General features: G+C 41.6%; 2 protein-coding genes and 2 long non-coding RNA genes across 5 annotated transcripts in view; 2 read left to right on the top strand and 2 right to left on the bottom strand.

Moving 5' to 3' along the window:
- The window catches only part of ABHD12B (abhydrolase domain containing 12B), a 49,319-nt gene extending 45,395 nt beyond the window's left edge, over positions 1 to 3,924 (bottom strand). The window contains exon 1 of one of the 2 annotated variants that reach the window (XM_082448423.1): positions 3,404 to 3,924. In XM_082448423.1, coding sequence (XP_082304549.1) covers positions 3,404 to 3,495 — 92 coding nt within the window. In that variant the 5' untranslated portion in view covers positions 3,496 to 3,924. The remainder of the gene's footprint in view (positions 1 to 3,403) is intronic. The other variant, XM_082448424.1, reaches the window with a different exon arrangement.
- PYGL (glycogen phosphorylase L) overlaps positions 1 to 11,122 on the top strand; it is a 56,912-nt gene extending 45,790 nt beyond the window's left edge. Inside the window, exon 21 of the mRNA XM_082448395.1 lies at positions 10,235 to 11,122. Coding sequence (XP_082304521.1) covers positions 10,235 to 10,247 — 13 coding nt within the window. The 3' untranslated portion in view covers positions 10,248 to 11,122. The remainder of the gene's footprint in view (positions 1 to 10,234) is intronic.
- LOC309654457 lies at positions 9,082 to 15,050 on the bottom strand. The gene is made up of 3 exons (XR_014260264.1): positions 15,014 to 15,050; positions 14,025 to 14,127; positions 9,082 to 9,108 (listed from the first exon to the last, which is right to left on the bottom strand). It is a non-coding gene; the product is annotated as an uncharacterized lncRNA (long non-coding RNA).
- Positions 12,298 to 15,184, top strand: LOC309654455. The gene is made up of 2 exons (XR_014260262.1): positions 12,298 to 13,937; positions 14,703 to 15,184. It is a non-coding gene; the product is annotated as an uncharacterized lncRNA (long non-coding RNA).
- The last annotated feature ends 692 nt before the right edge of the window (positions 15,185 to 15,876 follow it).

Here is a 15,876-nt window from a genome sequence, read left to right on the forward strand (position 1 = left end):
GTTAGTGGTCATTGCCCCAGCACTATAATACGTCATTTGTTGTAGTCTCCCACTATGAACTGTAGTAATAGAGAGAATAGTAACTTTCTAAATATAAGGACCTTTAAAAAAATTTTTTTTTTCCTGAATATAAAAAAGAAAATTCATGCCTGGTAGGGAATTTGGTAGGGAAACGGGTACAGAATACGCAGGTCGAGGTCAGTAAAGACAAACTTCTGCTTCACAGTTTTGACATGGGCCTGCTGCTTGCAGAAACCTACGTGGTTTCCCAGGGTCTGTCTGGCCTGCATTTTTTGCGTGGTCTCACAGCAAATGACTCGCGTTCGGGTACAGTCTGGAAATCCCAATACTGCTTCTCTTTCCCTTCCTTCCTTTGCCCTCCTCTTGCCCATGCTAAGGGGAAGATTTCTTGTTTTCTCTTTTCTTTGTCTTCTGGTTCTGCTACCCCTGGAATCAGGACTCCTCTGAGGAGAATTCAGTAAGAGAAGCCCTTCAGCAATTCATCTCCAATTCCGAAGGCGTAAGGAGAAAGCGGGCCCCAGTCAGTCTACTCCCCTTATCCCTCACTCCTCTCCAGCCAGAGGTGCCCCTCGAGACTCACAGGTCAGGCCACCCCTCCAGCCCAGACCACAGTGAGGGGCTCCTAATTGGTCTCCCTGGCTCCTCTCTGTTCTGGAATTCCACCAGATAAATATTCTTAAAATACCAGTTACCTGAAATCTGCTGTTACATAGCTTTGGGAGTAGAACACTGTCTATTTAAACAAACAAAAAACTCCTATCTTGGCTGTAAGCCCATCCACATCTGGCCACAGTCTTTCATCCCAAAAGCTGCGCACCTCCATCTGACTGCCTGGAGTTAGAAAATGCAGGATTGAGTCCCGTTTCCTCTCTATAGGGTATGTGGCAATTGGGCAAGCCTTTAAGCCTCCATTTCGCTCAGTGGAGGCAATGGTGCCAAACTCAGAGGTGCTGTGAGGATTTAAAAGGATGACGAGTGTGAAAGATCTTATATAGAGGCCCTGGGTGACTCTCAGGTATTTTATAACACATAATCACCCCATTCTGGCCCCGTGCCTTGGCTCACATTCTCCCCTCCTGTCTGTGTTTTCTAACTGCTCTCCCTCGCCTTCAAGAAATGAACTTAGATCCTATCTCCCTGTAAGTCTTCATTGGTCACACCTGCACACAAGACCCTTCTCTTCCCTGAATTCTCCCTACCCTGATATTATTGTTCTGGGGCCTCCCCTAACACCTAACTTAGTCTACTGTATTATAGAAAGAGTGGAAAAAAGGAACAAGCATTTGTTGAGTGCCCATATTTTTGCATGATTGTTTTACTTAATTCAACCTTCACAACAACCCTATGCAGTACCAACCTCATTATAGAAATAGGAAAAATACAACAAAGGGAAATAATTTACCAAAGTCATAATTGGTTAGTGGCAGAGGCCAAATTTGAACCCAAATCCAAATCTGTCTAGCTTCACAGCCCATGGTCTTTTTCCACTATGCCGAGTAATGAAATTGACTCCAAAGTGATACACGGAAATCCACGTCATGACTTTATATCCCCCATTAATTTCCTATCTCCCGAACTAGACAAGAAACTTCTTGAGGGTAAGGACCTATGCCTTTCACTACATCCGTGTCTCACACCACCTACACTTTTTTATTCAACAGTCATGTTCAGAGCTACGGCACTCCACTGATAATAAAAATAGCTAACGGCCATTGAGTGCTTACTCTGTGTCAGGCACTGTCGTACATGCTTTTCATATGTGAGTCTACCACAACAATCTTGAATAGACTGTGATTACACCCATTTATAGATGAAGCATTAAAAACAGTTAGTCCAAGATTACACAGCTGTTAAGTGACACCCCTGGGGAAAAAAACCCAGAAAGTCTGACACCAGAGCCATGGTTCTTAAAGAAAATATTTTAAAAACGTTTCTATGAAGGTGTCAGAGACCTACCAAAGCAATGAGGTCTTGAGTGGCCTAGATCAGTAAATGGTAGCATATGTATACAATGAAATACTATATAGCAACGAAAATGATCAAACTACAGCTATACATCATGATAAAATCCCACAAATATATGTTGGTTGAAAAAAAATGGAATACATTCTATATAATCCTACTAATGTATAAAGTTCAAAACAAAATTATACTGCTTAGAGATGCACACATGGGTGGTAACACTATAAAGAAAAGCATGAATATAATTACCATAAAATTCAGACTAAGGCTTACATCTAAGGTGAGATTTACTGGATTGAGAGGTGACATACAGGAGGCTTCTGGGATGCCAGTGATGCTAATTTCTTGACTAAATGTTGGTTACATGGAGGTTCAGTTTATAACTATTAAATCATAGATTTCCCTATTACGTTATATTTCAAAATTAACAAAATTTCAAAAAAAGAAGTAAATGGAAAGATTGTACCTGAATTGTAACATGCCTTCAAGTTAATTAATTTATTAGTAATTACTTAAAAGTAATATAATAGATGTTCAATTGTTATTTTTAAATGCATATTTAATTGTCTAGAACCAATTTAAATGTTTTATTTATTAAATCTTAAATTACTCAGCATTCAGTATTTTGGACTGTAGAGAGGATTCCTGCATTGACTTGGAGCTTAGATAGTACAGGCATTTTCAAGATTATGTGATTCTGTGAACTAGCTGTCCCAGGAAGTAATGAGCTGAAATAGTTAAGCAAGTTCCAGAAAGTTCTATGATGATTTATTGTACGAAAAATTCCAAAAGTAGACACTTGGATTAAAGTACCCTTAAGGGACTTCCCTGGTGGTGCAGTGGCTAAGAATCCACCTGCCAATGCAGGGGACACGGGTTCGAGCCCTGGTCCAGGAAGATCCCACATGCCGCGGAGCAACTAAACCCATGCACCACAACTACTGAGCCGGTGCTCTAGAGCCCGTGAGCCACAACTACTGAGCCCACATGCCGCAACTACTGAAGCCCATGAACCTAGAGCCCATGCTCCACAAGAGAAGCCACTGCAATGAGAAGCCCACGCACCACAATGAAGAGTAGCCCCCACTTGCCGCAACTAGAGAAAGCCTGCACGCAACAAAGACCTAACACAGCCAAAACTTTTTTAATTAATTAACTAACTAATTTAAAAAAATAAAGTACCCTTAAGATGCCTTCCAAGATTAATCAACAATTTACAAACTTGGGCCATATGTCCCCTCTAAGAATCTCACCCCCCGCCCTCTCATTTGCTAACATATCTATGGAGGTATGACTATAAGCAATTGAGCATCAGACATGGAATGAAATTATAAAATTAGGATAATATATACAACAGATTAAAAAAAAACACATCTTGTCAGTCAATTCTTTATCTTCTTGGAAAGATCATCTTCTCTACCTGGGATGCTGTGTAAAACCATTCAGCAACTTCCTTGAATTCTCTAGAGACTTTCTTCTCCTAAAATAATGAAAGATGTGGTTGACATTCATAGGGCTGAGAATGATGTATGAGATGTTTGTTTTCACTTTAAAAGGAATAATAAATAAACGAACAAACCTAAGTCAAGTCTATCTATGAAAAAAATTATAAAAGATATGAGGTACAGTTTAGTTAATGGGGAAAAAAAAGCTTTGGCTCAATAAGCCACTCAATCTATTAGAAGGAAATAAAAGGACTACAAAATCCAAAAGCCGTGTGCCCCCCTTTAATAGCAACTGGCTAATAACCTATCACAAGTTAGAATAACTTAGAAATATATAAAACTAGTTAAGAAAAGGAAAATTGTTAATAAACGTGTGTGGTAACAGCCTACACTTTGACATCTTGTAAAGATCTATCAGAGACTCACCTTTAACACAGGATAATTGATACTTGCAACCCATATGTTGGTAAATGGAGCCTCCAGGATAATAGCATCAACTGGAAATCCTTGAAAAGAAGAAAAAAGAAATAACTCCCTTATCATATTTCAATACTATCTTTCCTAAATAAGGGATCTTCAAGGTCTTGTACATGAACTACCTGCATCAAAATCAGTTGTGAATCTTATTAATAATGCAAATTCATGAACCCACACCAGAGTCCAGTCAGAAGTCAGTATCTAGTGGGTGGGGAGTGTGAGAATGTGCATTTTTTTTTTTAAAACAAATTCTTTTTTTTTTAATTTATTTATTTATTTATTTATGGCTGTGTTGGGTCTTCGTTTCTGTGCTAGGGCTTTCTCTAGTTGTGGCAAGTGGGGGCCACTCTTCATCGCGGTGCGCAGGCCTCTCATTATCGCTGCCTCTCTTGTTGCGGAGCACAGGCTCCAGACGCGCAGGCTCAGTAGTTGTGGCTCACTGGCCTAGTTGCTCCGCGGCATGTGGGATCTTTCCCAGACCAGGGCTCGAACCCGTGTCCCCTGCATTGGCAGGCGGATTCTCAACCACTGCACCACCAGGGAAGCCTGAGAATGTGCATTTTTAACTAGCACCCTCGCTAAAGAGATTTCATTTCTAGGTACATGATAATTGAAAACCACTACCTTCTTCTAAAACACAAGCAGGTTTTATGACTTGGATAATTTAAGAAAGCAAAGTACTACAGGAAGGGAGAGTGTTCGGCAGAGGCTGACTAGGTTGTTTTGGCCCACACTCCCTCTGAAAACAAAATATCTAAACACTGGAGTTACCATATATGGACTTTAAAATAACTTATTGAAAATAACAAATGGTGAAATAGTAAAATATTTATTAAAATTTTAATGTTAAAGAAAATTTCGTATTATATATTGAACAGTGTATAATGTGTAAAATATATATAAATATATTTAAATTAGAGCACAAAGAGAAGAATGTCTGGAAAACTCAGAAAAGAACACTGGAAACATATAAGACATGGGAACAGATCTAAAAAAAAAAAAAAAAAAAAAAAAAAAAATATATATATATATATATATATATATAAAATTATAGTCTCAGAGAAAGAGAAGACAAAGAATGGAGCAGGCATAATATGTGAAGATATAATGACCAACAATTTTCCAAAATGGATGAATATCAGGCCACAGTTAAGCAGGATAAGTACCAAGAACACCTAGGAAAATCAGAGTAAAAATGCTGAAAAACAAAGAAAAAAAGAAATCTCAAATATAACCAAAAGAAAAAGTAAACATTATCTTTAAAGGAGCAACAATAAGACTGGCAGCTGACTTTCTAATGAAACAGTAAAAGCGAGAACAAAGTGGATGACATCTTAGAAAGGTTGAAATAAATTATTGCCACTCTAGAACTCTGTGCCCAGTAAAAATAGCCTTCAAAAATGAAGATGAAATAAAGACATTTTCAGACCAAAATTGAGAGAAATCTTCGCCAACAGACAGGTGGAAGAAAAATCCCAGATGGAAGCACAGCGATGCTGGAAATAATAAACAGCAAAGAAAAGGGTAAATCTAAATACTGACTTTATAGTATGAGAATAATAATTTTTATGGAGTATGTAATATAGAGAAAATTAAAATACATGGTAGCAAGAGTTCATAAGTTGGGGACTTAGTGTAATTAAAATGTTCTAAGGTAATTGCATTATCCAGGAAGTGAAGTATTCATTTATGTGGGAATTTAATTTAGGTAATTCAGCATTGTCAACATTGAAGGAGCCATGAGAATTTAGAGGAGCAGCAATGAAATGACATTTCTTTTATTTCCATAAGTAATTAAGATTGTGTATAGCAGGTGACACACTTTAAAATGTTTACGTAACTCACCCTGACCTGTATTGCCAAGTAAAGTTTAAGATGTACTGCAAGTGATTACAAGCTTTTAACACGTATCAAAATCACCTGGTCTTAGTCACAGAGATTCCAGTTCATGAAGACAGCTAGGATCCACCTAGCTGTCGCTTGTGTTTCTAACAAACACCCCCTGCAGATTGTGATGAAGGCAGTTCTCAGAACACTTTGAGAAACACTGATATAAATATTATGTAAGGAGGGCTGCAGAAAGCAAGTCCTGCCTATTATTTCATAATGCATTATTTTCCTCCCCTGTAATCCAGATTACTCCATAACAACACTTACTATCACTTCACAGTGAGGGCTCTTTTAAGGTAATTTTAACTCTTTCCTTAGTGTTTACTTTTAATTTCATAACTCTGCAAAGCAGGTATTGTATATATTAAATAGAAAAAAGAGAGTTTATTAGACTATCAGGAACTGTCTAAAGTTGGGGTGCTTTACGTATCTCTGTGTTCAGATTGTGCACAACAGTCTCTTCACTGTTTTTATTTTCCCACATCAAGCCAAGAAATTATACCACGTAAAAGAAGCACTTTATCATACCTTTCTCTTCTAGAACTTTTGCAGCATTTGTTGCAACTCTGTAAAGCAATGAAAATTAGTACATATGCGAAGCAGTGACTTAACAGTCAAGTAAACAGTACAAAATGCAACATCCAGTATAAGCATCTGATGAAAGCTCCTGACCCTCAAATGTGCATAGACACAAAATTTTGCACAGGATTTCAAGGGGTTCCACTGGCCCTAAACAAGAATGCTTTCATTTAAAACTCTCAAGGAGAGTTCTGGAATGGGCTTCAGTGTCATAGATAGCCAGAGAGCTATACCCTCCCTTGTATTACAGACAGGCACGCTGAGGTGTAAGGTCACTAGCCACACGTGGAACCTGAGAGAAACCATCTCCTAGCTCAAGGGTCCTGCTGCTGCTCACTGCTGCCTATAATATGACACTAGCGCCCCAAGGACCCACCTAAGCACCACTCTTCAGACCCCACTCACCCTGTTCCCAGAGAGTGGCCCCAGAGACACACAGGGGTGGTACCATTTCTCGCCTCGGTCCACTCATAGACACAAACAGCATCCGCAGTCAGCCCATCCTCCGTGGGTTTACCCGTCGAGTCCCCGAACCCTGGCAGCAAGGAAAGGCAAACACAATATCACTGCCTCCAAAATGAGGGCCATCAAAAGGCCCCTTCTTACTGAAAAATCTTTGTACACTGTTCTTAACACATACCTCTGTAGTCAACAGACAAGACATGAAAACCACCGTCACTCAGCACCTAGATGACAAAGGAGCTGTTATCACTTTAATTAGGAGATGTAAACAGAAAAGGTGGTCTCACCTCCTCAACACTTCCATAATCCAGGTTATGATGGTTTAATAGGTAAGGAAAAACGCGTTTCTGGAATCTGGTGTTTGACTTCAAACTTGAGAAGATCAGGCTCAATGGGAAAGAAGGAAAGCAGCATGGCAGAATAGGATCACACAGCCTGGGTCACACCCTGGCTCTGTCACTTACCAGCTGTCTGACCTTGGGCAAGCCACTTAACATCTAACTGTGTAAATATATTCTGAGAAGTGAAAAATAATACCTTCAGGATTGTTGGAAGATTGCATGAGATGATGTATTAAAGTACCTTGGTACATAGTAAATGCCTTTTTTAGGAATTCCCTGGAGGATAAGAACTCCACACAGAGTTGTAGTAGAAGCAAGCAAATAACGGGAAGATATTTATATTAAGTATGAACAGATAAAGAGTTAGTATTGATCAAAAATAAAGACATCACTTGATTACATGAAACCACTGCCAGCCCCAAATAGATAAATGAGAAAAGAATATAAAAACATAATTTTAAATGAAAAAATAATACAATGATAGACGAAGAGAAGGGAGATAAAAGGGGATAAAAATTTACTGTGCAGGCACTTTTAAATCTTTACTTAATTCTCACAACAGTCCTACAAGGTATGTATTCTCCACATTTTACAGAAAAAGAAACTGAGCCTTGGAGAGCTTAAGTAACTTGTTCACAGACACCCAAATGGCCAGCCGCAGAACCAAGATTCACACCTGGGCCTGCCTGTGTCCAAACATTGTGCTTCCCCTACTACTGCATAGATGTGAGAGACTGAACTTTAAATACAAGCTGAACTAATGATGAGGAAGTAAATGAAACTTTTAAACATCTATTTAAACTACATTCCCTCCAAACAAGTTATCCAAGACACAGGGCAGTTCAGCATCCGGGGAAACGAGAACATCCACGTGTTGTTTGTGGTGCCATAAATTGAAGAGCCACTTGACAATGCAACTCAAGCAACAGATCCTACTCCTAAGAATTAATCTCCAGGAAAAAAAAATTCCAAAAGAAGAATAAACTAACTGCTTAAAATTTTCTGTAGCAATACTATTTTAAAAGAATTTAGAAGGAGAAAAAAAAAACTTATATTAAATAGCAGTGAAATATTTAAGTAAATAAACAATTGCCTATAAATATAATGGAGAATGATCACCCTTTAACTTGGTAACTATGATGACTATGGAGAAACGCTGAAGAATATTTTTTAAATGGTATTAAGTAAAAGAGCACAACATAAAGGTATATAGAGATACGATCAGTAATATGAAAAACTTTATAGAGATAAAAACTAGGTGGGAATGCAAATCAATGAAAATAGCTCTGCTGGGTGATTGAAGTGATGAATGAATGAGAAAGGGGGAGAGAGGGAGGGAGGAAGGACAATTTAATAACAAAGTTTTAATTTTTAAAAGAAATCGCCTATCCAAAGGAGAAAATGAAGAGCTAGGTAAGTTTGGTCAGGCTGGGAAATGATGACTGTGGTGTGTGTGGAATCCAGAACCTACCTGGAGGAGGAAGTCTTATCATACCATCCCCACACACCCCACACACCGCAAGGCTGATCTGGCTACTTTTCACACCTACACCTACAAACCTACAACTCTTCTTTTTTTTTTTTTTTTTTTAATGATGGTGACAATATTTTTTTTTTCTAAATTTTTTTTTAATTTATTTATTATTTATTTATTTATGTCTGTGTTGGTCTTCGTTTCTGTGCGAGGGCTTTCTCTAGTTGCGGCAAGCGGGGGCCACTCTTCATCGCGGTGCGCGGGCCTCATTATCGCGGCCTCTCTTGTTGCGGAGCACAGGCTCCAGATGCGCAGGCTCAGCAGTTGTGGCTCACGGGCCCAGTTGCTCTGCGGTATGTGGGATCTTCCCAGACCAGGGCTCGAACCCGTGTCCCCTGCATTGGCAGGCAGATTCTCAACCACTGCGCCACCAGGGAAGCCCCTACAACTCTTCTTCCTGAGCACACAGGAGACATACAATTCACCTTGGCCAACAGCAGGAGGGGAAAAAAGTACACGTTCCCACAGACCTCAGCACCACACCATCCCACTTAGGGAAGTACAAAGAGTGGAGCTCAGGGTGGAAAGCAAACCTAAAAATTAATAGACATCATCACCCCAGGCAAAACTGCATCCAGCCCACCACTCCTCGGAGTGATGAGAGAGGGGCGTAGACAGGAGAGGATGGCCATGTCTGAACAGGGGAGGGAGGATGAAGAAGGTGCTGGGGTGCTGGGCCTGGCAGGATTCCGGGCCCCACTAATGCTGTGAAATCAGGAAAGGGCTCTGGGGTGGGAGCTGGCTTGTGGGAGGAGAGACCAGGTCTTGGGATCAATAACTAGACAAGCAGCTGAATCACCTAAGGGAGAGATTACTAACTACCCTAGGGGAGTGTGGGAGGGCATAAACAGGAGCCCGCCAGCCAGCTCTCAGTCAGATATGGCGAGGTGGAGAGCCTGCCATCTTCCTCATGCTGGGAGATGCAGGGGCTGCCCCCAAAAACTGGAGTCTGTAGCAGGCTGGTGAGGACACCAAGGTGTGGCCACCTTCCCTCGCCCAACCTTTTATGGGGCTGAAGAAGGGCCTGAATGACTTAAGAGAAGACATTCTACATCTTTATCCCATACCACCAAAAAGGTTGTTTCTGGTAGAAGGAGTGGTTTTTGCACTTAATATATTTAGCAAATAAATTCAACTCCATCTGGTGATGAAAGGAACAAATTCATTAAAGTGTTTGGGACTCAGAGATGTTCACGTCTGTTTTGATCCCCCAAGGTCAAAGCTGGAAGAGAAGTCTACTCATGGGACTTTAGACCCAGACACCACAAACCCGCCCTCACCTCCAGGAGCTCTCAGGAGATAACCATGCTGAGGGCGGAGGAAGACCTTAGGGCTGTAGCCCAGAAAAGAATAAATGGAGACATAAAATCGGTGCCTTGAGGCCCCTTCAGACATTCCTTTACTAGCTCAAGTCTTTGTAGAGGTTTAAAAAAAAAGAGCAAGAATTAGGAATTACAATGACAAATTCAACAAAAATCACTATCGTGCTGCTGGCATCTGATCTCACGCCTTTTCTTTTTCAGGTTAGACAAATAACCAGGAGAGAGGCCAATGCCTCTTGGTGTCATAGCCCACGCGCCTGTGTCAGGGTGAATGACCCACAGCGCCCCTCTGCTGCTGCCTTCCCCCAAGTGAGCACCGGCTGCCCGGACCGCTAGCGCTTCTCAACGTAAGCATTTGATTGAACTGCTGACAATCCATCTGCTTTCACTGCTGCACAGCAAAACCTATTTCTAAGAATACTTCTAGAAGCTAAAGGAAAATAAGTTCCAGAAAGTGGCTTTTCAGAAAAAGGGATGATATAATCAAGTTCACTAAAGGAAGCTCTGCCTGCATCCTGTCCACTCTGCCATGAGGTGCAAGATGAAGTGAAGGAGAGAGACTCACAGCCCTGGAGGTACAAGAAATACTTTCTTCCAAAAGAACCACAGTCTACTCTCTATTAACCACATAAAAGGGAGATAAAGATGATTCAAAAGGCAGAGGATTCTTTAAAAAACCATTTGAATTTGTTTCAGAGCCAAGTTTCTTCTTAAACCTTAGTGGGTCATGGAGCCCTTTGAACATGTAATTAAAGCTATGGCCCCGCTGCCCCGAAAAATGTATCCATTCTTCAAATTTTGTGTACAATTTTGGGTTGGGAGTTCGTGGACCCTCTGGGGCTTCTATGGATCCCAAGTATAGAACCACTGTTTTCATCAAGGTTCCCTGTGATCTGTCATTTGGCCTCCTTCCAGCTCAGTACTGCTGAGAGCAAGCTGAGACTTCCGGGCAGGAGACAGAGGAAGGTGCAGCTGACCACAAGCCAGGAAATCTGGGATAACTGAGGGCAAGAGCGGATTCACTCAGAGGGCAGACGTGACTATGTGATTCACATGACCCTTTAAATAAAAATGCATTGTAACACCGTGCCCAAGTTTACACAATCAGAACAATGTTAAGCAATGTTGAAAAATGTTGATTTCACAGGAAATCTCTGTAAATGTGACTCTAAAACATACACCTCAAGAAAGCCCCTTGAGCAAAGGCAAGTCTTGAGAAAGCCATCGTCTGACACAAAAAGACAGTGAGTAAAAGAGACAGAGGCAAGGGAGCCGAGGGGCAGATTCCAGACCTTGTCACTGAGTTTGAAGTGTCCCCCCAGAGACAGAGCGAGGTCTGCGGGTCTCTGAGGCACGTCGCCCCTCCCCCATGCTGAGACCCGCCGTCACAGCCAATACTCATCACCCACCATAATGACACAGGCCCACAGAGGGCCTGGCAGCGCACCAAAGGAGAGCCGGCCTTCTGGGAGGTGCTCTTGGTTACCAAGCAAGGTTGGGACCACAGAGAGCTGGCTGAGGCATCCGTATTCCAGACTAGGATTAGTCAGGGGGCCCCCAGTACCCGTGATCAGAATTCCAGGTGATCTCTCCTAGGGAATCCATACTTTTGATGAATAGGATTCATGCCAAATAAATGAATCTCCATGTGGTTCTGTGAGAAGACCACGGATGTGGAAATTGCTCTTCCTTTTCTCCATACCTCATGCCTATTCCCTATCCAGTTGTCCATGGATTTGATCCATCATTTCCGACACTCTTAGGGAGTAAAGGAACCACTGCCTTCTTTGAAATCAGTATCCAAATTTTGGAAGTTAGTTTCCCTTTCAGTTAAGGATCCACATTATTCTACATATAGAATATATAGATTTTTTTTTTTAAAAGAGAAGCCTATTGCCAGAACACCCTCAAATTTCAACAAAGGGAAAAAAATATGTGGAGGGATGCTTACAGACCTAAAAACTGAGCTCTGCCTTACATTCCCCCACAGGGCTGAAATACTCTTTCTCTCTGTAAAAAACAAAAAAAATCCAAGCAAAGGCACTGACTTGTGTTCTGCACTGCCACGAAGATAAACAATAATTGCGTTGCCGTCATGGAGGGCTGCTTCAGAGCGGCTACGGCCCTTCCCCTAGCATCCTCCCAACCGGCAGCTAGAAACTGTGTGCCTGAAAAGCAAGGAAAGGTTTCCGCCAACATGGACAGAGAGAAGACTTCTCTATCCTCGCCAAAGTCCGAAACCCTCCTTGTGTCAATCAGATACATATTTATATTTACATGTTTATATATTAACTATTAGAATATATAATGAATTATTATATGTAAATATTCAATATATTTACATACAAATATTTATCTGCGTAATATATGCACATGGTAAAAATTAAAATATAATGCCACAAACGTCTTATAATGAAAACCACTACTGCCTTACCCCACCTCTCCCATGCCCAGAGATAACCCCTTTTATCCATTTACTGTTTTAGTTCTTCTGACTCCTATACCAATCATGCTTCCAAGACTGCAGTTCTTAGGTGTGGTTTATTGAAATGCAATCCACTGGGTGGAAACAAGTAAAAGATAATAGATATTTGCCACCTGCTATTGGTTTGGCTGAAGAAACAAACTGGAAACAAAGGGAAACCAGTTTAGGTAGGAGAAAAGAACTTGAACATGAAATTAAGCTGTTCTACTCAAGAAACCCAGTGACATTGTGATTTTAAACACCTGAGTGAGCTCCAATTCCTCCACCTTGTTAAACCAATGAATGAACCCTGATAACACAAACACTGCCATATGACATGTCACCAGGAGACTTAGAGAACTGGCCATGTGATGATAAATCTTCAGTCCCTCAATCTTTTTTTTTGCCACACCACGTGCAGCATGTGGGATCTTAGTTCCCCAACCAGGGATCAAACCCATGCCCCCTGCAGTGGAAGTGCAGAGTCCTAACCACCAGACCACGAGGGAAGTCCCAGTCTCTCAATCATTTAGAGGCAAAAAGTCTGACATCAAACCCCAAGGCCTCTGTACTGCAAAGATGGGCATTGCTGCCAGCTAGATGAGCCGGTCATGAGGACAGTTGACTCACCAAACAAGGACTGATGGGGCAAGAGTAAAGAATAAAGATGTTTTCAAATTCCAACACTATTAATGGAACTGTACCCTGCAGATTAGGAAGAAGTTATGTGAACCCATCCATATTGGTTCCTAAACATTCTGTGATCACATGTTTAAACTCAGGGAGATGAAATATAAAACAGCACTGGAAAACTGGCAACCAAGAACAAGCAGGTGAACCAAACAGAAGAAAATACTGAGATCAGCATAGCAAAACAGACGGTAGGATGCTCATGGCCTTGATGGACAAGTATTTATGGAGTGCCCTCTGCCAAGTGCTGTGCTGAGCAATGGAAACCCACCAACAAAGTCCCCCACCTATGAAGTTTTTGTCTCATAAGGAAGTCAAACATTAATCAGATAATCACACAAGCACTTACTCAATTACAGTGGGGATAAATGCAGTAAAGGACAAACACAGGTTGCACTAACATATGCCGAAAATGCGGGGGTGGGGAAAGGCTTTCCTGAAAATTACCGTTTAAAATGAGACCCAAGAGATGGGTAGGCAGTTAGGCAAAAGGAGGGAACGGAGGGAGCAGAGAGAGAGAAAGAAATGTTGCAGACAGAGCATGGCTTCTATACATGGAGGCCAGTGGGTCTGGAGCAGGGTGGGAAGGGGGTGAGGAGTAAGGCCGGGAAGAAGACAGAGCCAAGGCACCTGAAAGACTCCACACTCCAACATAAGATTCCGGAAAAGCAAATGCAAGCAAGTCAAGCTTCAATATAAAGGGAAGGTGTGTGGAACAGCTCGCTCCAAGGAACACCGACCTCTCCCCAGGCAAGTAACACAGCACTGCTCACCTCTGCCCTTGTGATATGAAAGCCACACCCACCAAGCACGCCAGGGTCCAATCAGTGCACTCACCAGATTCCCAGAATCACCCTAGGTTCAACTTTGATGTAGAAGTTCACTGTGTGAGGAATCTTTAACTCCGGTTTCTTTAGATCCACAAGAAATGGTGCTTTGACTGGAAAGTAGAATTCATTATCAACTCCCAGAATCAAATTCCATGTCTTTTAATCACAATCAAAAAAAGTAATTAGCCTTATGATTGACATGTTTCTAAGTTGCAAGCTACTACACTCAATTCCAAGCAAAGTATTTTATTTTATAAACTAGGACTAGCCCGCAAAAGAGTTGTCCCCCCCCAAAAAAAACTAAAGCTAGACTTAAAAATACCACCAGTGTTATAGCCTCTAATGGAGTTTATTCAACCTTCATCCCCGTTTCAAGCGAAAAGCAAAGGAGACCGTTCACCTAAAAAGTAAGAGGGTCTAGAAGAAGGTAATGAGTATTTTGCTACGTAAGTCATGAGTTACTTTTTGCACTAAGTAAAACGTAGTCATTAGCCATAAGCCACGAAATGTCCAAGATCAACATACACCTGGAGACATGCAGGTGAGAGCATCACCTGTGCGCTAGAAGAACTGTGTGTTGCACTGACTAACGCAGCACTTGGTAGAAAAAACACGGGAAAATAGATTTCTCACATCAACCTCTCTCTCTCTCTCCCTCTCTCTCTCTCTCTCTCTCTCTCTCAAGGGATACAGCAAGAAGAGGAAGAGAAAAGGCACAGAATACAGGAAGCAGTAAGGTATACAGATGAATAGCCAATTTGAAGACTGAGCTCCTGAATTGAAACCCTACCCAAAAGGCCATATTTTTCTATCTATCCCAACAGTTTGCAAGGATTCATCCTAGACCCCAAAGCCAATATTAAGTAGGTTTCAGACCATTTAAGTCTAGCCACAATTTTATAACTGACATATCTTTTTCATTATGCCATAACTGTAAGGGCAGTAAGTTCTCTATTTGGGAAAAAATATAAAGGGAAATTCACAAAAGGTACATACTCACAAAAGTTGAAAAAAATCAACATGTGCATCAGAGGAGGGAAAATATGTTCTTTTAATGATTTACTTGTAAAGCTGTCACACAGAGTGGCAATTTTTCTTCTGAGTGTTGAACAGGAGTATGGGAAAGATCTGTAAGATACTGTGAAACAAACAAGGTATTCAAAATCAGTCCAAGTGTTGTCTTGGTTTGTTTCTCCTTTTAACCTCCAAATCAGATTTCACAGACTGACACTGGGAACTACAGGCAGGTTGGCATTTAAGCAAAATCCTTTACAGAACTGTATGTAATTAGGGCAGATCCAGACCAGGCACTAAGGGAGAACCAGGAGAGGAAAGCAATAAGTCAGGGCCCCTACCAGCTGCTCAGAAAGCCCAGGTATGACAGGACAGGACGGGAGGGGACATGGATGTACTCGAGTCAGACTTGTCTCCCCAGTGTACCCCACAGAAGACCAAGGCTGGACCCCGAAGTCATCAGGAAACAGGATTCAGACTGTTTTAACAATTGCCCCAGTTTTCAATCACATCACAGTTCAGTGCTGTATGTGCTGGCTATTATTAGTATTAGTCTAAAGCAGTGAATGAATAATCGTCAGATTCCCACCCCCCCCCCTTTCTGGCTGGGTCTTGGGAAGCAATGAGGCAATGAGACAAAACCCTCACATCTGAGGTGACATCCCTGGTGAGCGGGGCCATGAGGAGCAGCGTGGGGTGCAGGGGAGGACCTGGAGGCTGGACGCAGCAGGGCCTGGTCAGGGAATGGGACACGGGGGGCCATGCACATCTTGTTCATTGTACCGCCCCCTGTGACACGAACCATCCAAACTGGGGGCCACCAGCAGACAAGCTATGGTTTGTCC

Source organism: Balaenoptera physalus (assembly GCF_965194825.1).
Source record: "Balaenoptera physalus genome assembly, chromosome: 2".
Classification (NCBI taxonomy): Eukaryota; Metazoa; Chordata; class Mammalia; order Artiodactyla; family Balaenopteridae; genus Balaenoptera; species Balaenoptera physalus.